General features: G+C 38.7%; 1 protein-coding gene across 3 annotated transcripts in view; it reads left to right on the top strand.

The window, feature by feature from the left end:
* CFAP47 (cilia and flagella associated protein 47) overlaps nt 1–23,941 on the top strand; it is a 313,997-nt gene that overhangs the window by 205,015 nt on the left and 85,041 nt on the right. For all 3 annotated transcript variants that reach the window (XM_069971016.1, XM_069971013.1, XM_069971015.1), the window contains exon 52: nt 643–740. In XM_069971016.1, the coding sequence (XP_069827117.1) occupies nt 643–740 (98 nt within the window). The remainder of the gene's footprint in view (nt 1–642; nt 741–23,941) is intronic.

Below are 23,941 nucleotides of genomic sequence, written 5' to 3'. Positions count from 1 at the left end.
TGAGGGGGCTGGCTTAGCGGCAGTGGTTGTTGCTGAAGGGGCTGGCTTGGCATCAGTGGGTGTTACTGAGGGGGCTGGCTTGGCATCAGTGGGCGTTACTGAGAAGGCTGGCTTAGCAGCAGTGGGTGTTACTGAGGGGACTGGCTTAGCATCGGTGGGTGTTACTGAGGGAGCTGGCTTAGCATCGGTGGGTGTTACTGAGGGGGCTGGCTTAGCATCGGTGGTTGTTACTGAGGGGGCTGGCTTGGACGTGCAAGGAATGCTGCCTCAGTAGTTTTAGACCTCACAAGCAAACGTAATGTTGAACAGGAAGTGAAGAGAATATAGATAGTAGGGAACAGCTCTACAGCAGCCACAAAAAAACCAACATATAGCAGCGAAACTTGGCAGGGATATTTAGATAAGCCTTAGACACAACACCAGCATTTTTTTTTTCTTTGCTGATAGTTGAACAACCCCTTTGAGGGATTATGCAGCCTCTTGCTCCCAACAGGTATGTAGTGTAAATGTTTCCTTCACTCCTTATGGCAGTAACCTATACATGTAAAGGACTTTTACTTTCACTCTGCATATTACATGACAGTATATCCACATATGCACACACATATATTATAATTAAATCATTGTTTTCCTTTTTTTTAGAGAGCAAATCATCTCCTTACAAAGTTTGGTTTTCGGTGGAAATTAATAGTGCACCTACACCACCAGAGAGGACCATTGATGTCACATGCTCTGTTTTCGTAAGTATCCGTTGAGTAACAATGTGCAAAACTAAAATTACTTGATTGTAAAAGAAAACATCTTAGTTTAAAGAGATATATTCTCATGATGAAAAGTTAACTAGCAGATCAGTAGCAATCTAAACACTGGGATTTCCACCAACCCTGAGAACTATGAAACTAGTGGCAGTGCACATTAGTGTCCGACACTCCTTTCATTCTTTATGGGACCTTAAGAGGATGTTCCCTACAAATATCAGGTTTGACTACTTTCCTTTGTAACAAATAAGGTTCAAAACCCCCAGCCACAGCGGTCAGATGATTGCCAATGGGGCTGAATTAGTCCACCAGAGTACCAGTGGACCCAGGCAGTGAAACAATAGTTGGCCCCATAGGTCCAGCAGAGGGCAACCCCTTTTGGAGCTGGCATTCTGGCTCTTTAGCTGTTGTGAAACTGCAACTTCCAGTGTGTCCACAGTGCAACGCTGATCACTGATAGCAGTCTTTGTGAGGCATCCCCTCTAAGGGTAAAATTGGCACTTTTTGGGCACTAGTTTAGGTTTGCACCGTGTATTATTTGGCTTAAATTTATGATTAAAATGTGTGGCAAAAAATGGATGGTGATCATTATCCACATAAGCCCCCCCCCCCCCCATATGTCTCAAGCAAGATGTCAGATTCTTTAGGTTTTGCCTTTACACGTTGAACTTATCGAAAACAACCAATTAAAGTCCAGCTTTTATGTCCCCGGAACCAATCCTTTGTAGGCTCTGATCGGTGCCTATGAGCCCTAAAGCCACTTTTTCTCAGAGACAGATTTTGATACATGAGGCATTTTATGTCTCCTGCTTGAAGTGACCTACATTCAGTATATATTTAATGCTGTCATGCTTTACTTTTCATGTTTTCTTTTCTCCTCTGCTAGTGACCTTGCTTAACTTTGTGTATTTTTTTTTATAATATCACTTCAAATTTCCCAGTGGGTTTATTGTTTCTGCTTGCTTTTTTTTTCCTTATCAGACATTTTCGCTCACTGTCTAAATAACTGAGAACATTGACTTCTTCTTGCAAGTGATTATTTTCTTCTAACACCTATCACATTTCATACATTAGTGTATGGTGTTTTGTCCTACATTTATTCAGACCAGATCTGCATAAGTAACTACATCCATATTTCATTTTTAACCCACGGAGCGGGATGTAAAGGTGACATATTACATTATAATTAGGAAGGTGTGAGCTGTAGATTTACAGTGATGATCACATTTTCATGTTCGTTTCACACTGCTTCATTTAATGGCTACATTCCAATTAAAAGCATGGCACAAGTTAATACCGGGCACTGAGAATGGATAAGAGGATTTGACATTTAACGTGAGCAAAACTTATATCAGACAGATTTTGTGGCAGTGAAAGTAACTTGTAAAAGAAGAATTAAATTACAACACATAATATTATTGCCTTGTGAATATTAGCCTCAACACAGTTCTTGTTGACTGCAATGTTTCCACTTGTAGAAAAGGCTAAATAGTTTAGGAAAACAAAGTATTATACATTTTTGTAAGTTTGCTTACGTTATTTATATTTTCTTTATCGTGTAGGGCTCTATTCACACTAAGTTAAAAAGAAAAAAAAAAAGTGTCCGCTTTTTCTTTATAGAAAGACGTCCAATACAGCATTTTGATTGACCTCAAGGGAATTCATTGAAGTCAATGGGATGACGAACGTCCAATGCACACGCGTTGTTTGAGCAGGAGTCACAATAATGATCATGATCATTATTTTCGGGTGTCTTTTGCAAATAATGGACATTATTTTTTAGTTTTTCTTTTTCCACTGTCCTTTCTCGGTTTTTACTATTAAACTCAATGGACTTTTTATTTAAAGACACACCCAAAGGCCAATTAGTCCACCTAAACTAGAATAATGTACCAACAGCCATCATTGCCAAACCACAAAATGACGGACATCATTTTAGACTCGAAATGATGGGCGACATTTTTTCTTAAAAAAAAAAATTGGTCAGGAAAAAATGTTGTGGGAACATAGCCTATTATAATCATCTATTTTGAAATGTAGGTCTATATAAAAGAAGACATACAAATGTGTACCCTCTTACTTTTCTGAAAATTTTGTTGGAGCGCCATATTTTCAGGATGTGAGTTAAATGCATTATGGCAACATGCTAGCAAAAAACTATCCACATCATAACTATATATACCCTATAAGGCTATGTTCACATGACATTTCTCCTATATGTTTACTATTTTTCTAAATGACATCAGTCATTTTGAGTTTAAAATTACATTGGTCATTTCGAGTTTTGAATGCCCTATTATTCTAATGTAGGTGTACTCATTGGCCTTTGGATGTTTTTTTTTTTAATTAAAAAAGTTATTGAATTTAATAGTAAAAAAGGTGAATAGACGGTTAAAAAAAAAAACAACAACAACTTTGTGCAAACAACTAAAAAATGACATCTGCTGTTTGCCAAATTATGTTCGCTAATAATTTTCATGATCGTTATTTTGATCCGCAAACTACGACTGTTTTTATACACTGTGTGTGTTGGACGTCCGTCATTCCATTGACTTCAATTAAAATGTGGTAATAATGGATGTAATTTTAAAAAGAAAAAGTAGCTATGTTTTTCTGATCCCCGATAACCCCTCTAATTGGTACGGCATGTCTCATTATAACTATTTCCATTAACTTTTTTTTTTTTTTTTGTGAATTCAAAAGAATAAATAAAATTAGCAATCTTTATTTTTAATTGCCAGGGCCCTCTGTTCTAATTAATTGTATACAAAATATTGAAAAGCAATTTGCAGTACAGAAAATTCAGATAATGATGATTTAACATCTGTGTTACCTTAGGTATTGATCTGTTTGCAGCTTTTATGTTAATATTTTATATATTTATGTTACATGTAATTTATGTTTACCAAGCCTAGTTTTCATATTGGACCAATACCATCCAGGGCTTTCATAAATCATGCATGCATCCATGCTGCTTGATTACTTTAATTTAATTTGTAGTCATTTACTGTATTTCTGCAGGCGTTGGAGATGTTTTCTCTTTTAATTGCTGTCATTGTAAAAATAATGTCAGCAATATTATCATCCTGTATATAATGTAACAATTACTCTTCAAAGACACTGCAGCTCCATTGGACTCAGCTCACTAGTTCACAGTACAGTGGGCATTGAAGCAACCGTGTGTTTTTTACCAACTGTGCAGAAAACATTGGCATTTAGGAACAATGAACATGAAAACACAAGAGAATGGTGTGCAGTTTTAATACACTAGCCTTTCATTTAGATGATTGATATCAGTTTAATGAAGAAGTATTTTAACCCCTTCAAGACCAAGCCTATTTGCACCTAAAAGACCAGGCTCATTTTTCAAAATCTGACCTGTCTCAGTTTATGCTCTTATAGCTCAGTGATGCTTTAACGCATGCTAGCGATTCTGAGATTGTTTTTTCGTCACATATGGCACTTTATATTAGTGGCAAAATTTGGTCACTACTTCGTGTGTTTTTTGTGAAAAACATCAAAATATCATTAAAAATTGAAAAGATTAGCATTTTATGAACTTTGAAATTCTCTGCTTCTAAAAAAAGAAAGTCGTATCACATAAATTAGTTACTAAGTCACATTACCAATATGTCCTCTTTATTCTGGCTTCATTTCATAAACATATTTTACTTTTTTAGGGTGTTACGGGGCTTAGAAGTTTATCAGCAAATTACCACATTTTCGTGAAAGTTTCCAAAACTGATTTTTTTTTAGGGAACAGTTCTGTTTTTAAGTTGATTTAGGAGGTTTGTATACTGGAAACCCCCATAAGTGACCCCATTTTGGAAACTATACACCTTAAAGGATTAATCTAGGGGTATAATGAACATTTTAACCCTACAGGGGCTGGAGGAAAGTATTCAGCATTAGGCTGTAAAAAAAGGAAAAATTAAAATTTTCCAATAATATATACGTTTAGATTAAAGTTTCTCATTTTCAAAAGGAACATGAGAGAAAAAGCACCCCAAAATTTGTAACGCAGGTTCTCTTGAGTATTACGGTACCCCATATGTGGGCGTAAACCACTGTATGGGCACACAGCGGGGCTCAGAAGGAAGGGAGCGCCAATTAGCTTTTCCATTGCAGATTTTGCTGAAGAAGTTTCTGAGCGCCAGGTGCATTTGCAGAGCCCCTGTAGTGTCAGCAGAGAGAAAAACACCCATAAGTCACCCCATTTTGGAAAGTGCACCCCTCAAAGAATTCATTTTGGGGTGTGGTGAGCATTTTGACCCCACAGGTATTAGAGGAAAGTATTCAAAAGTAGACAGTAAAAATGAAAAACTCGAATTTTTCCAATAATATGTTCCTTTAGTTTGAAATTTCACAAAGAACAGAAGAGAAAATTCACCCCAAAATCTGTAACGCAGGTTCTCCTGAGTAGAACGGTACCGCATATGTGGGCATAAACCATTGTATAGGCACACAGCCGGGCTCAGAAGGGAAGGAGCGCCAATTAGCATTTTCCGTGCAGATTTTTCTGAAGAAGTTTCTGAGCACCAGGTGCGTTTACAGAGCCCCTGTAGTGTCTACAGAATAGAACCCCCCAAAAGTCACCCCATTTCGGAAAGTACACCCCTCAAAGAATTCATCTTGGGGTAGGATGAGCATTTTGGCCCCACGGGTATTAGAGGAAAGTATTAAAAATTGGCCAGTAAAAATGAAAAACTTTAATTTTTCCAATAATATGTTGGTTTAGTTTGAAATTTCTAAATTTCACAAGGAACAGGAGAAAAAATGTACCACAAAATCTGTAACGCAGATTCTCCTGAGTACAACTGTACCCCATATGTGGGCATAAACCACTGTATGGGCACACAGCAGGGCTCAGAAGGGAAGGAAAGCCAATTTGCTGGAGCAAAACCGCAGCTAGTAATAGTTATTAGAATAGCGCAGTTACTAAAATAAAATTAAAAATTAGATTACAGGTAATGTGGGGTGGTTACGGACAGTCTGGGGTGGTTCCAGGTAATCTGGAGGTGCTTACGGGTAATCTGGAGTGGTTACGGGTATTCTGGGGTGGTCACGGGCAACCTGCTGTGGTTACGGCAACCTGGGGTGGTTACAGGCAACCTGGGGTGGTTACGGGCAACGTGGGGTAAATACGGACAACCTGCTGTGGTTACAGACAATTTAGGGTGATTACAGGCAACCTGCTGTGGTTACGGGCAACGTGGGGTGGTTACAGACAATCTGGGGTGGTTACGGACAATCTGGGGTGGTTCCAGACAATCTGGGGTGGTTACAGGCAACCTGCTGTGGTTACGGATAAACTGAAGTGCTAATAGGTAATCTGAGGTGGGTACCTTTAATCTGGCATGGTTACGGGCAATCTGGAGGGGGTCACTGGCACTTTGGGGTGGTTAGAGGCAAGGTGCGGTGGTCAGAAGCAAGGTGCGGTGGTCAGAGGCGACGTGTGGTGGTAAGAGGCAAGGTGCGGTGGTCAGAGGCGACGTGCGGTGGTCAGACGCAACCTGCGGTGGTTGCGTGCAATCTGGGGGGTTACATGTAATCTGGCATGATTACGGGCAACCTGGGGTGGTTATGCGCAACCTGCGGTGGTTACGGGCAACCTGGAGGGGTTACAGACAATCTAGAATTGTTACGGATAGACTGAAGTGCTTATAGGTAATCTGCGGTGGGTACATGTAATTTGGGGTGGTTACAGGCAATCTGGGGTGATTACGGACAATCTGGAGGGGGTCACTGGCAACGTGCTGTGGTTACGGGCAACGCGCGGTAGTTACAGGCAACGTGCAGTGATTACGGACAACCTGGGGTGGTTACGGGCAATGTGCGGTGGTTACGGGTAATCTGGGGGGGGTTAGGGGTAATTTGGGAGTAAACTGCAATTATTACTATAATAAAAAGTGTGTTTTATTTTTTTGTATGTTTGTCACTTTTTGTACTTTATACATTCATTTTCACTATATTACTATGATTACTGTGATATTTTCTATCACAGTAATCATAGTTTAGTGACAGTGACCAAATTGGATCAGGTGACTATATGGGGTAGGGGAGGGTGACTGGGGGACGGGGGTGAAAGGGTTGGTGGGGGGCGACTTTGGGGGTGGGGGCACATCACTTTTTATCCCCTGTCACCAATCATTCATGGTGACAGGGGATAAAAAGTGCCGGGGAGCACATGGCACAAGCCATCAGCGGTATATAGTATATACCGCTGATCGCTTGTACCGGGACCCCACAGGGGGGTCCCCGATCACTGCCCCATGCTCTCCGCTACCTCCGGTGGCGGAGAGCATGGGGCTTTCATTCATTTTCACTTTAAATCACTGTGAACAGACATTAGTCTGTTCACAGTGATGGCGGCGGCCATCTTGGTTCTGATGGCCGCCGCGGGGAGGGGGGTTAGTGATCGGGGCACTAGGGGGGCTGATCTGGGGTCTGATTTTACTTATTTCATCTCCCCCCACCGTGGATTCATGGTGGGGTGAGATGAAATACAGTGGCGGCACCGGCCCATTAGTTTCGGCGGTCACTAAGGGGTTAATGGGGGTTAGCTGTGGGATCGCAGCTGATTCTCATTATCTCCGGTGCTTCACTCAGATGAGAGCGGGATCGCTATCCCTGCAGCGATCCCGCTCTCCTCACAAAGCCCCGTCAAAGCAGGAACGTATATATACATTCCTACTGCATGGGGCATGTGCAATAGGAACGTATATATATACAGATTGCTGACGTAAAGGGGTTAAGATTATTAAGAACATGATGTTTCACTCGGTTTTCTTCGAGAACTACATGTTAAAATTCCCTTAGCCATGATTTGTAATACTAATATAATACTACCATATAACATTATTATAATACAACCAATACTTACATTGTCCTTAAGTTGACTGGAGCACCATAGTACAGGCAGGTATTAATTCACCCCCTCCGAAGGCATACAGAGTTCTTGACGAATCCTGCCCAAAAATCCCCTTTAAGGCCATGATCACACAATGTTTACAACAGCTGTTCTTTTTACTTAAAAGAATGGCATTGGTAATTAAATCAATACATTTGCATTGATTTCATCGTAACAATGGCCATAGTGGACACATAATGTATACACTACGGCCGTTGTTGAACTGCGGCTGCAGAAAATAATGAACATGTCTATTTTCTACGGCTGCGGTTCGGTGAACAGCGCCCATAGAAAATAGCTGTGCACACAATGTAAAGTACAGCTGCCGGACATACTTTACATTCTGTTCAATGCTTAATTGGATTGCGGGCACACCCAAAGGTGCCCACAGTCCAAATGAAATAAAATGTTGTTCCTGCAACCGATATGGCAGTATTGGCCGCAGGAACATTTAAACAGCGGCTGTTTTAAACTGCTAACAACTGTCGTGTCAAATGACGGACGTTGTTTTACATTTTGTGAACATAGCCTAAATGTTATTTGTTTATTATTTTTTTATTTAATTTTATTCATTATTCAAAGCTGTACACAGAGGAAAGAGGGTCCTATACCAGACATCAAAGTGAGGCCCACTCTATGTGCTAAGTCATGCTACTGTAATGGAAAGCAGCTATTTAAAGAGCAAACCATTTCCTCCTTCCTTTTTCTGTTAAAAATAGGTTGCCAAATGAAAAGGATAGCCCTTTGCCAGTTTTATATTGCCAAGACAAGCAACTTAAGTAGAGCCTCTTATCCATGTATAAGCCTTTTTAGCCTGTCTGTACATATACTGTCTTTCTTCACCTAGTAAAGCTATATAATATTTATGTTATGAACACAATTGGAGATGTGCATTCTTTGCATTTTAATTATTTCTGAGCAAGGCCATATTTAGATAGTCATAACTTTAGCTTCTGTCCTATGGCAATAATACACCAGACTGAGACCTGTTGAGATTAGGTCAATTTCCCCATCCAACTGATTACAGTACTCAGGCTTCATGGACTATGATGGTTGGATCGGACAACACACTGCTGTGTGCTTCCTCCAGTTATAATTCACAGTGGCAGTGGGGATCAATCCTGACATGTTTGAATAAAGTTTCCAAAGTTTATATAAATGACAGTGTTGCTTTAATTCGGACACTGAAATACAGCCCCATTATGGCCAAGTAAAATCATCTACAAAAATCCAGTGCATTTAACTGCAGTTGTTTGAAAAACACTGAGAACATGTTGATATGTTGTGTCCTGGTTGAGAAACACAACTATTTTACAGTGGTTGATTGATTACTATTGTCAATAAACGCTCAAGATAAGATAAGTTTTGCGTACAGTACTGTTAGGTGAGATGAATATTAGATAAGTTTTGATTCATAAAATCAATTTAGAGTATCCAGTCTCCATTTAATGATATAGGTTTCAGTCGATTTTTCAGATAGTCAGTGTTTTGTTTCTGTGATAACCCAGTTCTACAAATGCATTTTTCTTTATCCGTATTGATTATTATCAGTGTAAATGTATTTGCCCTGATCGCACCTTTCAAATTGAATTGAGAAGTGGTTAGCCTTGATCTGTCACTCATGCCCCCTTTGTATGCCAGAATTATTAATGAATCTTTAGTGCTTAATGTGCCATTTCGCTTCCGTTTGTTTATCAAGCCACTTTGTATTTTCATCCCCTTTTCAAGTTGTCAGTTGTTTGGACATAGAGCTAATTCATATGGATGGGACTTCTTTACCTGCGGTCCCCAAGGCTTTTAAGCATGGCTGTGCAGCTAGGCAGAATGATGGTATAGAAAGAACAGGCACACCTATGAGGTATTTGAAAAAAAAAAAAAAACAATAAAAGCATGACACACATCTATACATCATTCTTAGTCCCAGAGGAAAGTGTCATATTTAGACAAACTACAATGATTTCCAGATTGTAAACTTTCACAACTAAAAAGCCTTTTATCAACTCGGTCAGCATTTAATCCCGTTCCTACAAATGTGAAATGCTGGAAGTTACAAAACTATCATATGTACTGTATGAAGTGAAAAACATAGAAGATTGTCGGCAGAGAAAGACCACTTGATCCATCTAGTCTGCCCTGTACTGTTTCCTTTCTTATTATCCTAGGATAGATATGTGTAGAATAGAATATTTTCTGCTGTTAGATAACTCCAACTCCATTAGAATCAATTGAGTTGCGTCGCAGAGGGGAGGGCAGCTCAGCACACTGGGAGTCTGTAGGCCAGCCCCCAGTGCTTCATGCCGGGCCACTGCTTGTGAATAAACTGCGCAGGAATCGGGCGGCGGTTTAAAAAAGGACTGTGGCACCAGCATCCCCTTGTCATCACCAGTCTATTCATGTAAAAAAGACACAAAGCAATGAAGCAGTGGTACATTCACTTTAAGTACAATTGGTATCTAAAATAATAAAAAATTCAGTAAGTCTATAGATCCATTTTGGAAGGTAAACTAGATTTTTCACAAATACCTACAATATCACTGCACTGTTTGTGCCCTTAGATAAGGCAGAAATAATCTTTTCAGCAGCACACGGGCCCAGATTTACTGGGACTGTCTAAATCTTAGGCAGCAAAAACTAAGACTAGACATTTAAAAAAGTGCTCCAGATTTTTCAGTCTACAGTTAGTTGACTGAAACTTTCTAAATTTTCTGCCTTAATTTTTGCATTGTTTCATGTACAGTGTTGCATCATAATGTCCTTTTTACTGAATCTATGTCCTTATACTCAGGCCATAGCATTTTTTGTTACAGGGTGTCAGGACACACAGCCAATCCAGGTTCTGCCTCAGTGTCCAATCCTGGTTGTTTGATGGCCTATTTAAATCAATCACCTAGTTGCCTTTGCTTTTCATATCTCCCGGCACTTATTCTTTTTTCTGCCAGTGACATATATCTTTTGGCTTCTGACCTTTGGACAATGTACCTAGTAATTCTTGGTCTCCTGATTCTGTTAATATTTGTTCTCCTGTTTTTTGTTATTTTACTGTGTACCTGGTAACCTCTTGTCTTCTCATTTAGTCCGTACATTCTATCCTGGTACTGACATAATTAGAAAACCACTCTAAACTCCCCTTTTCTAGTTTATGGCCATCCATCTTCATGCCGTAAAGATGCAGCCTGGGTTCCTGGAAGCCAAGTCTTTCCAATCTTGCAAAAGCCTGGTCTGGGACCCATTTGCTATTAAAGATAGAATAAAAAAATTGCCTCTTCTAACCTTTGTGTAAATATTTTCTGAATTACCTTCTGCGTTAAGAGTTTAAAACGAATGTACTATTAGTATATTCGCTTTAAGTTTTGCACATAAGTAGACCAGTGCAAGTGCGGGGAAGCTGGTGCCGTGGCCCTTTTTTGTGAACCACGACCCTGTTTCCGCGCATGGTGCTAGTCTGTTAGCGACCACAGGCCAGGGGTGAAGCACTGGAGGCTGGCTGCCCCCGTCCCTCTATGACGTGACTTCATTCGAATCAATGGAGCCGCATCATAGAGGGTGCGGGGGTTTCCTTCCCTTTATGGCTTCACCTCCAGCCGGTGCTCGGTAAAAGACCGGCGCCATGTGCGGAAACCGGGCCACAGTTTAAAAAATTAAATAATAAAGCATACTGATGGTACATTTGCTTTAAAGCATAATTCTGTTACTATTAATGTATTCACATGGAAGTGTCTTCTGAGTATTCCAGTGCTCTTTGGTAGCAATGAGCCAGTAAAAATTTGTCAATGAAATAAACAAATATTTTATGAAAGTGAAGAATTCCCATAAGAGCCTTTCCAGATGGCCCTACAACATTTTCTAGGCACAGAGAACAGGTCTATGTAAGATGGGCAGCAGTGAAATATTCAGTAATAGAGTAGACTTAAACCTAAGATATTATTCATTTTATTCTTAAAATTGTACATTTACAGTAATGAGCTGAAGTAAATTAAGGCAATGTTTAGGATCAGGGATGGGAAGGAATCTGCGAGGTGGTTAATTTGTTTCCTTTCCAGTACAACTCCACGAGAAAGGCTGCATATGTTAGTGTGAGATAACATATTTTAGAGGTCTCAGAAAATGGAACCCTTTTTCATGCCTCAGAGACATTAATTATCTCTGAATAAGATTACATTTTCTGTTTGTCTTGTTTTGTTTTAAAACTATTCTTGAATAGAAAATTCATGTATATTCAGTTATTATTGGATAAAGTTTCCTATTAGAGAGAGAAAGTTAAAATGTTTGTTTCTTTTAGAATACACCTTAACCTCTTAGGGACATATGACATACCCGTACGTCATATGTCCGGAAGAGGTGTTCAGAGCGGGGCCGCACGGCGACCCTGCTCTGAACCGCCGTGATCCTAGGTGCCGCGTGTAGCCCGGGACTGCGGCTATTAGCGGGCACGGTCTGATCGCCGTGCCCGCTAATTAAGTAATCAGAGGCAGCTGTCAAAGTTGACAGCTGCATCCGATTATCGTATGCAGCCGTTTTTTGGTGTCTAGTGGCGGAGATTGCTCCAGCGATCTCCGTGTCTATTACCTGACGGGGTCTCCGCCAAAATGGCACTGACCCCGGCTCGGCACTTGGTTGTTTTCAGCTGCAGCAGCCGAAAGCAATCAAGTGCCGATCTCATCGATCTATGCTGCATAACTATATACAGCATAGATCAATGAGAGATCAGAGTGCATATACTAGAAGTCCCCCAGGGGGGCTTCTAGTATATGTGTAAAAAAAAAATTTGTTGTTAGTAAAAAGCCCCCTCCCCTAATAAAAGTTTGAATCACCCCTCTTTCCCCATGTTATAAAGGAAAATAAATAAATAAACATGTTTGGTATCGACACGTGCGTAATCGCCCAAACTATTAATTAATCACATTACTGATCTCGCACAGTAAACGGCGTAAGCACAAAAAAATCCCAAAGTGCAAAATTGTGCATTTTTGGTCGCATCAAATCCAGAAAAAAATGTAATAAAAAGTGATCAAAAAGTCGTATATGCGCAATGAAGGTACAGATAGAAAGAACACATCATGGCGCAAAACATGATACCTCACACAGCCCCATAGACCAAAAGGATAAAAGCATTTTAAGTATGGGAATGGAGCGATTTTAAGGAACATATATTTGTTAAGAATTTTTTAGAAGCCATCAGATAAAAGAAAAGTTATACATGTTATATATCATTGTAATCATAACGACTTGAGGAACATGCATAACAAGTCAGTTTTACCCCAGGGAGAATGGCGTAATAACAAATACCCCCCAAATAAAAGAAATGTGTTTTGGGTTTTTTTTTAATTTCACCACACATTGAATTTTTCCCTGGTTTCGCAGTGTACTTTATGCAAAAATTAGCCTGTCATTGCAAACTACAATTGGTGACACAAAAATAAGGGCTCATGTGGGTTTCTAGGTGGAAAAGTGCAAGTCCTTTTAAACACAAGAAGGAAAGAAACGAAAACGCAAAAAATGAAAATTGGCCCCGTCCTTAAGGGGTTAAATTGTACCTGTCATTAAAAAAGAAAAAAAAAAAACAGCATGCTTACTTATGCAGGAGTGAAAGAATCTCCACTGTTTTTTTTTTTCGGGGGGGGGGGGGGGGGGGGGGCCTTGTGCCTTGCGCCTTGCATCTCTTTCTGTGTCTGTGGGTGTTTCTCAGCTGATTGATACAGACTTTGACCAATCAGTAGTAGCTTCTACAGCATTACTTACTGATGGTTCAAGGTACGTTAAGGCCTGGCCCCAAGTTGCCATGCAAACCCAATAACATTAATGTTGGCTACATCTATAACTTATCCACATCTGTTTACAACAGTCTACATTTGTGCTCTGTGTTAACTAGTGTTAAAGAGGACCTGTCACCCCCCATGCGGGGGTGACAGTCTCCCGACCCCCGCTGGAGCACCCTATACTCACCTGATCCCTCCAGGTCCTGCTTCTGGAGGTGGTCGGGTGACTGAGATATGACTGAGATATGAACGCACGCGCTCCTCAGATGAGTCCAACGCTCATAGAGAATGACAGGCGAGTCCGGCTTCGGGCGCTCATATCTCAGTCACCCGACTACCTCCATAAGCAGGACCCAGCGGGATCAGGTGAGTATAGGGTGCTCCAGCGGGGGTCGGGAGCCTGTGACCCCGACACTGGGGGTGACAGGTTCCCTTTAAAGTTTAGAATATACAAAAAAATTCATTTTATTGTACAATCACTCTAAAACGTCATTATGAAATATATAAAGAGCATATGGCCCCTGTGGTTTAGTAGGATTGGTAACACAATCTGAGTATGTATCAATAATAACCACCCTCTCTGTTTTCTATCACTGTGCCAGTTACTTACCTATTTGAATGCACTCCTATTTATGTATTCCTTTTTCATATACTAATCTTTTATTTGGTACAGTTTTAAAAGATTTTGAAACTTCCAAGATACATGACATCCAACCGCTCTTCTGGTTTAGTCTGATTAGATTAGTTTAACAGCATTGAAACCTCATTAACCAAAGCTTACACAGACCTATTCAGTACATTCAGTTTGCGTGAGATACTTCAGTATAATATCTCTTAGAAAACCTTTAAGCAGTTCAGGCACAATAAAAGTTAAACCTAGAGGCCTGTAGTTTCCAACTGAATTTTTTGATCCCCTTTTGAATATTGGCACCATATTTGCAACGCAAAACGGCAGGTTGTATACTTTCTTACTTTGCCACTTTATATAGTAAAATTGCTTAGTGTACAGTATTAGTAAGTCACAGCCCTTACTGACAGCAGCTCCCTGTGTACCTCATAGACTATGCCCCACCTTCAGTGTCCACCACTGAGCCTGTATATGCCTATGGAGGACACTGAGGGGCGCGTCATGGCCACATGCTTTTCCATGTCGGCCATCGTATGGAAAGCCTCACCACAGAAAAGGGCAGCCCAACCTGGAGGAGGGAAGTCTGATGTTAGCTCTATGAGGTACACAGGGAGCTGCTGTCAGTATATACAGTGAGTACACTTACTAATACTAGTACACTGAACAATTTTGCTATAAAGTGGCCAACCCCTTTAACTTTGGCCTAGATATATCTATCTTTCTAGTACAAAAATCAAACATATTTTTGTCTCAGACAGATAGCAACCAATCACAGCTTATTTTAAGAAATTAAACCTGAGCTGTGATTGGTAACTATTTGTCCGAGACAAAAATATGTCTGACAGACAAATTGATGCACATGGGCCGCTGTGTTTTGTCTGTTTAATATTTTAACCCTTAGTGCCACATTTTTGCATTTTCATTTTTTCACTCTTCGCATTCTAAAATTTTAACACTTTCATTTTCCATGAAAAAGGTCATATGAGGCTTGTGAGCTAAAATTAGAAAAAAAAAGTTTTTATTTTTATGCAATGCAATTTACGGTTAAACTGACACATTATTTTCATTCTCTGGGTTGGTACTATTAGAACAATAGCCAATTTATGTAGGTTTTATTTTCCAACAAAAAAAAAATGAAAATATTTTCCAGAAATATAGGCCTAAAAGTGCTTTATTCACACCCTTTATCCCTTTTACTTTTCCAACTTTTTTTGTGCCACGATATGTTCTGTACTTCTTTTTTTTTTTTCTTTCTTATAAGAAAGCTATGATCACCATTATTTGTGACCTACTCATAGAGGCTGCAGGAAAAGCCTGTATCAGACGATCAAGCTGCAAACCCACACACAGATGTGTGAGATTTGCGGCCTACAGATGCAACAGGCACCGACCAGACATTACTACCAGATGGTACCAGATTTAAAGCTGCTTAGAGCCCTTTTCAGATTTGAAACGGTATCTAAGGGGTTAATTCATGCAGACATGGAGAATGGGCCGTACTGGCATGAAATACAGACAGACAGCAAGCCGTTATACCGACAGTGCCATACCGAGACATACATACATTTTTTCACAATTACAGTCGCTTCCTGGTCTCAACAGAGTTTGAGATGTGACATGTCAGGCCCACTCAGCTACAGAGGCGTGACACTGCTACAGCCACAGTGTTCTTCCTATTCACTGCCCCCTTTACATTTCCATTTATTCACATTGTTCAACTCCTGTTTTACCTTCTTTATTCCCATAAGGTATATACCACTCACAATTAAAAAATACTGGATTCCATTTAATGTTTGTACTCCTATTTTTGAGAAACTTGGCCCAAATTTACCAAAACTGTCTTAATCTTTTTATTTGCCAGATTTATCAATTTGGTACAGCCTGTTTGGTAAATCTGTTGCACTTCAAGACTCTCTACTCATAGTTTTTACCACCTATTACTTTGCTTGAAGTCCTCCAAAAAATGTTGTATTTTTTGTGCATCTTAGGCCACACCCCATTATTTGCACAAACCACACCCCTTTTCATACCCTGTGGGAAAGTGTCTTAAATGCATAGTCAATGTGGTAAAGTCTAGTGCAAAACTTTGATCCTCTGCAGTGCTCAGTCCCGACTGAGTGGCACTTTATGCTTTCCTTTTGACATTCTAGAGATACCACCAGTACAGTTCCTAAATTAACAGATTGACTTTTTTTATTGATTCCTTTCTCAAGCAGAGAAGCATTTAAGGTGAATGTTGGAATTTTGAAATTCCTTTTCTAACTTTGACCTTTCCACATGTTATATATTGCAATGCTTATCAAAGAGCTGAGGGTCTTTTCTATGATTAAACTGTTATCTATTAATTAGAAAGCTTTCCTCTTTAAGAATCCATATCCCTTAATATGAAAGTGATGTGTTATCTATGACATTTAAAAATGTTAAATCTCTCAAGTAAAAATCCTAGTGACCTTTTAAGGCTCCACTTTGTAACTAGTTCTATTATCAAAGACATGGAAGAACACAGCATTCTATATTTGTGAAGCCTGGACCCATCCATCTTTTTTAATGGAACTCCTGCAGGGAAATGGATGTAGGGCTTCTTAAACACACCAGCAGAGCTGACCTTGCCATGTAGAAAGCTGCTCTGCTTTACAGAATTGTTTGTTCAGTAAATTTCAGTTGTACTCTTCTATTTCACTGCCTTGCTATATTATTTAAATGCATTCCTGAATAAAAGGTCTTCTTGAGACATGATATTTTTTTGGAGTAGATTAATTGTAGTGATATTGTATTCATTAGTCTCTTGTAGCAAATTGAATCTCATCAGTAGGTGATAGTGTCTTTTTTCAATCATTATGCTGAAGCCCTGTTGGCTTATTTTACTCAGATTACAAATGAGCCTCATCTAATCTACTCAACGACTATTGTTTCAGTAAATGCCGACTCATCTGTTCTGAGAACATCATAAGAACAGTGAATAAAAAAAACGGAGATTTCACCCTGAATTGCAAAATGCAACAATGCCCGTGTTGTATAAGAACCTACTGGGAGAATGTACTGTGGCTTGTACAGTATGCTATAGAACTGGCGTACAAAAGTGTGAAACATTTGCGCAAATGAGTCTCAGCGGTTTTATGAAAGGGGGCATGGATTCCCATGGCCTGGCACATTTATTATAATTTACACCAGAAACTGATGTAATCTTTAGCTTCGGTCACACACCGTTCACACTGTATTCGGCAGTATTAAAATTTATAATGGAGAAAATTCCCGATTTTTCAGCTTCTTTTACAGTTTATAGTTTCAGCTGTTACAGTTTACAGTCAGTTTATAAAGCATTAAAGACACACCTGACTATAGGATGCAACTCTGGTTTAGACAACTGAAAACGGGGGTGGGGGGTAGGGGGGGATCCTTCTAATTAAACTTTCCTGGTGGCCGTGGGGTCAGTGCAGTGAAGGGGTTAAAATGTATTGAAATGACAGGGCCATTATACCCACACATAGGGTACTATTACATAAATATTCAAAGATAAACGATCGCTATGGCGAACGACCTGAAATAGTTTACCCAATTACACGGAACGATGATCGTAACATATTTTCTTGCTAAAAAGTGTATCTTATAAAACTTTTAAATAAAATGTCCTTATTATAACCTTATTCTTGAATTTGTCACTTTCATCCAATGATTTATCTTTCAAGAGGGGCAGTTTATTATTTTTTTTCTAACTTTTTTTAAAAACTTTTTGTTGCAAAATAAAACAATTTGTGAACTCTTAAAAAAACTTTTTTTTTTTTAATATAAAAATTTTTAATTATTTTTACAGCCTTATCTGGGTTCACATTGCTTTCTTGCACTCTATTTAACATATCCACACTGTATTTAACATGGTTACTTTTAATGTACACAAAAACGTGGTCACCCATGTTTTTGTGTACGCTAAAAAAGAAACAAATATATATATATATATATATATATATATATAATGAAAGTCAGTGTAAAAACAGATCCAAACTGATTGCACAAGCGATAATTTGCCCAATTGAACGATTACGATTTTGAAGTAACAATGTGTTTTTTACAACTATCAGCGTTTAGATGGAACAATATATCGTTTGAAAAAATCGTTATTGCGATAATTTTAAGATCGCTTAAGCCCATCTCACACATAGGGTAAATCGGTGAAAAACTGTTTAGACAAAGCGCTCTGCGAATTTTCAGCGAATGACCAAGGACCATTTGAGAACATGTTGAAAGATCACAAAGAATGATTTCTCGCTCATAGCTTGATCGTTAGCTGTGTTTACACGAACCGATTATCGCTCAAATGGGATCGTTATCTCAAAAATTTGAACTATAATCGTTCTGTGTAAAGGGACCATAAATCTACATCATAACCAGAGTTGAATTTGCTGCACATGGTGTGTGCTTTTTAATAGAATTGTAGCAATTTACTCAGTCACAGCTAGAGACTGGCAAGTAAAATACCAGTTTTTATCAAACCACAATGTTCCAGTTTGTACATTTTAAGAAAATGGTTAATCTATTTCTAGGTGACTTATATTGGGATAACTGTCAAAATCTGCTTTCCTGCTATGAAAGAAACCCAGTCAGTGAACCCTGTGATAATGGCTGCTTCCTGTTAAATCAGCTGTAACTCATCAGCTATTGAGCTTGTATTCTGCCTTTAGCACAGCTGACCCAGAACACATTATCAGTGGCTTGCCTGCATTATCATATTGATCTCACTTCACATAATAGCAGTCCATTGCTATAGATGCATTTTTACAATATACAAGCCTAAATATAATATAAGGTAAACCTAAACTTTACAGATCTTTAAAGTCACCAGGAAATAGAACTACTTTCTCCTTCAGCTTTTATTAACTGTTATTAATTCATAAACATTAAATATCATAAGTGCAAGAACAAGACAAAGTACAATACAACTAATAAAATACATCATGACCCCAATTATATTATGAGACACAGCTCTTTACAACACAGCATCCAAGCCCATTGTTATCACACCAGGTATAAACAGTTATTGTAATTCGGTAAAACAATACTTCTATTTAAGGACAAACATTTGTAACATAAGCCACTATTTTTGATGATTTGCCTCTGCTGGTAAGTGGCTCTTTCCAATACCCCTGTGACGGTGGGAACTGGGGTAATAAGGGTGGATAGTTATTTTAAGCTGTTTTATAGGCTAACAATAAGCCCTGGCTTAATAATTGATAAACTCTACCAGACTACTAAGTCACAGTTAAAAGTAAGTTAAAAAAAAAAACGTGTTAAAAATAATTAAAAAAAAACCTTATTGAAATAAACCACCAGGGCCTCTCATTAACCCTTATAGTCAAATAATAATAATGTTTCTTTGTCTACTTCTGCTACTGCCTAAGAGTTGACAAGCCAAGCATTGGCTTACTGTAGTTAGGATGGGGATTTACCCTCCCCTATAATCTACTGACAGTAAGATATGAATGCATAAAGCACCCCTAGTTTACTGTTTCTACTGTAGTTTCCAGGACACTATACGCTAATAGTGTAGGTCACCGTAAAAACTATGCAATGGGTTACAGATATCTGACAAATGCAGATGTTCCTACTCCTTGTAAAATGTATTATGCTAATAGCATTACACATTTTGTCAGATTTACTTGCTAACGTTAATGTAGGTGCTAGCTACATTTATGTATGTACTGTATACACGTCATAATGTGGTGAAGAGAAATAAAGTGGCGTTGGATTTTTTTGTGTTTACTGCATATATTTTTAGCTTCTCTCGATCCCAAATCTTAGCATGCCAACATGTATCAGACCCTTGTTCTGAACATATAGAGACAATTTAGACTTCTAGCCAAGGGATGTAAGTAGGAAAATGATGGAAGTGTTCTGTGATGTTCTTGAAGTGGGTTTTCTGCTATAAAGCCCTGTAGCCTTTTGACAAACCATGTATAATGTCAAGATTATTAAAATATCAGAAGCAACTGCTCTAAGTGTTTTCCTTTCATTCTCAGTACATTGTTTCTCAGGACTGGAAAAAATTAGGTAGAACAGTATCTGTAAAACCAAAAGAATACTATAAACTAGTAGCTGTTAAACATGTATGGTAGATATTGTGAATGCATTAAAATATCTGAGACACCATATATACATGCTGCTGCTTGGCCAAGCATACAAATAGGGAGAAATAATGGGAAGAGGCAGGAAAGCTGCTGCAAGACTCCTCTGGTAGTGGCTTATCTTCCCTGAGAACAAAAGGCGCATGAAGTTGAAATTCAACTGTTCGATCTCTACCTCCCCTGACATCTGCCATGGGGGAAATTTGGGAGACCCCCACACATTGGATAGTTGGCCAGCCCCATTAAAATAATTTGTATTGGCTGACATTAACCTAATGCGCGTGGTTAAGTTAACACTTTATGTCCCTGGTTAGTCTCAGAGTTTGTCAGGACATGTCTCATTGACAAGCAGAATTAGAAGAACCCCATTATACATTTCCAGGGGAAATAACAGAGTAGAAGCATCATGCAGAGTTTTAAGAAAAGTATTAACTAAAACACATATGTTAGGATAGTTGTCTGGTCCTCCTTAAATGGGTTATCCAGTGAAAATCATTTTCAAATCAGTTGGCTTCAGAAAGTTATATAGATTTGTGATTTACTTCTATTTAAAAATCTCAAGTCTTCCCATATTTTTCAGCTGCTGTATGTCCTGCAGGAAGTATTGTTTTCTTTTCAGTCTGACACAGTGCTCTCTGCTGACATCTCTGTCCAAGATAGGAACTGTCCAGGGCAGGAAAGGTTTTCTGAGTGGATTTGCTGCTGCTCTGGACAGTTCCTGTCTCAGACAGGGATGTCAGCAGAGAGCAGTATCTCCTGCAGGACAGAGGAAGATTTGAAGATTGGAATATTTGAGATTGTTAAATAAAAGTAAGTTACAAATCTATTTTGCTGGATAACTGCTTTAATAAAGACTCCTTTCTGACACATGTCCATTGTTCTTTGATTGGTTTAAAACTATCTGTTAGTGGCATACCCCAATAGATACGGTTTCAGTGGAAGAGAGAACCTGTGCCGTAACATGTTACATTAATAATATACAACTTGGATTCAAAACCATGTACAATTGTTGAAGGGTTTATGATGGTTTTAGTTCCCAAGTGTGTGTAGGGGGGGGGGGAGATTGGTCGTCCTCCTTTGTAAAAATCCCAAACTATTTATAAATTATGATCTTACATAGAATCCTCAACTGTAATGCCCCAGGCAATGCTATTCTTTATATGTATGCCAGAATAATAATAATAATTGCTTTATTCATTTGCTAAATAATCAAAAACACAATAGGGATAAAAATAGCTAGAAAGGAAAGAGCCTAATGACTAACCCCAGTGGCCCCGAAGTACTGATGATAGTTACATTTATAAATCAGGGCGAGCTATGCAGAAGCTCCCACTTGCTTTAAGCAATCATTTTATTCATGAACATTCACTGACATGATTGCCATTTCATAACCAGTCCCAAAAGTGTCAGTGAGAAAGAAATGAAGCCAGCATGCCAATCCAAAACTAATGATTTGGTTTTTCAGACTTGACAGTTAACAGGCTTACTGCTGATACAGTCAACACAAATCTATCAACATTACAGTTTGCCTTACATGACTAGTTTCCATATACTGTAAAAACATTTGTCACATACAGACATACAAACTGCAGGATGCAAGATTTTTCTGCTCCGCCGATTTCAGCCCATTGTGACTGTGCCCTGTCTGAGTGTAAAATTATCTATATTTAGTGGCGTAATCATTTGATTTATGCATTCCATTAAGGCAGATGTGTGTGTTATTTTGTGCATAATTTAATTTAACCATCCAAGCTAAATGAAGTTCTAATATGATCTGTGCAGGGCTTTCAGTAATTTAATGTCCCCTATACTGGATTTTAGAAGTTTATATGAACGCTTTAACTTCATGGTGCCAAAATATGTATCCAGTGTCAATGCATCTTGCTAAATGATCCATGGCCCTTAATTTATTCGATTTGACACATAAATTGTAAACTATATTTTCTGTGCAAGGAAAAACAAATACATAACATGCTGTATAAGCTAAATGTAAAAGACAATGGATCCAGCTGGTGTTCACCCCAGAGAAGGATAGATATCAGAGGATTGCTATTAATGGAGTTTATTCTGAGCAGATTGGTTACAAGTGGTGTACCTCAAGGGTCTGTTCTGGGTCCCGTTCTTTTTAATATCTTTGTAAGTAACATAAAAGAAGGTCTGTTTTCTGATGACACAAAAGTGTGCAATAGGGTTGTGCAAAGAGGCACTGCTTTTTGACAGCCTTAATATAGGTCACCAGTGCAGCCAGGTAATAGTGAAAGCTATTGGAATGCTGGGCTGTATATGTAAAGGTATAACCAGTAGGAAGAGGGAGATTGTGATCCTGCAGTATATAGCTGTAGACCACATCTGGAGTACTGTGTTCAGTTCTGGAGACCTTACTTATATAAAGATGTTGATAAAATAGAATGGGTCCAAAGACTGGCTACAAAGATGGTGGATGGTTTGAATCATAAAAGACTTAAGAAATTAAATCTGTATAGTATGGAGGAAAGAAGGGAAAGGGGGTGTGTGATTGAAACCTTTAAAGTGTACCTGTTGTTATAACTTTCAAAATCTAAATCAACAGGAGATATAATATAATGCAAGTTTGCAATATACATTCATTATTTTTAGTTATCATGACAAACACGGCACTTCCTGTGTTTTAGACCCTTTTTTTCAAAGAGTTTAAACACCTGAAATCCCGTGTTTCCCAGGACATCTGTGGTCACTGAGAAGGCAGTCATGTGATTGATGGACACATTGAGCTGTGACTCTCTGTACTGGCCAGGACTTCATGTGTTTAGTCTCTTTTTTTCAACCAGCACAAGACTAAAAAGCTGCCTTCGGGAGACTGGACCTGGATACAAGTAAGTATAGCTTTGTTTTACAGCATGAGAACTAAAAAGTGAATAATGTAAATTTAAAACTTGCTTTATATCACATCTACTGTTAATTTAGATTTTGCAAGTTATAATGATAGTGACACTTTAAATATGTTAAAGGCCTAAATAAGGTTCAGAAAGAAAGAGCACAACAACCATCTGTGGTTAGTTGAGAGTTCAAAAGCCACTTGTGAAAATTTTATTTCACTAAAAGAGTACTAGATGCTTGGAACAAAGTCCAGCAGATGTGGTAAGTCCTAAAATAAGAAAGTCCACCTAGTCTGGCCTTATAATATTTCCTAAGTGGTCTTTTTTTGTCGACAATTAGCTACTGGTATTGTGTATAATCCAAAAGAGGCTTACTATGCAATCCTAATATTTCTATTGATATAATAAAAAGTCTATATTAGTTTCTGTCATGTGAATATGATGTGTATGGAGATTTCTAACTAGCAGTATGTTCATGAAATTCTCCCACATGATAGGAGCCCTGGGGTTTTCTTGCTGACAACCTTCTACTTTCGTCTTATAGAGTTGCTCCTGAGACTGCTCTGCATATTTCATGCTGACTGTAAAAAGCTCTTCCTGCAAGAAACTAAACAGACTTTCATTTGCATTGACTTAATGCATAATTTGCATTCTATGTTTATTACCTGGTGATTGGTAAAAGACTCAAAGGCCCCTACAGTTCAGATGTAGAAGGATTGTGGGAATAACTGTAATACTTGTGATGCTGTTCATAAGCATGTGCTGCTCATAAACATTAATCAGAATTCTTGCCTGGACATTATAATGTCTGTAGGGCCAACAGAATAGCCAGAATGTTGGGAGTGCAGTAAGGGCAATAGTTCATAGTAGAGGCTCTAGAGGTGCCATGCAGTCACCTACCTTCTTCCACCTGCAGAA

Source organism: Dendropsophus ebraccatus, chromosome 5 (assembly GCF_027789765.1).
Source record: "Dendropsophus ebraccatus isolate aDenEbr1 chromosome 5, aDenEbr1.pat, whole genome shotgun sequence".
NCBI classification, from domain to species: domain Eukaryota; kingdom Metazoa; phylum Chordata; class Amphibia; order Anura; family Hylidae; genus Dendropsophus; species Dendropsophus ebraccatus.
Note: the sequence above shows the minus strand (reverse complement) of the source record. Positions and strands in the feature narration are given on the sequence as shown.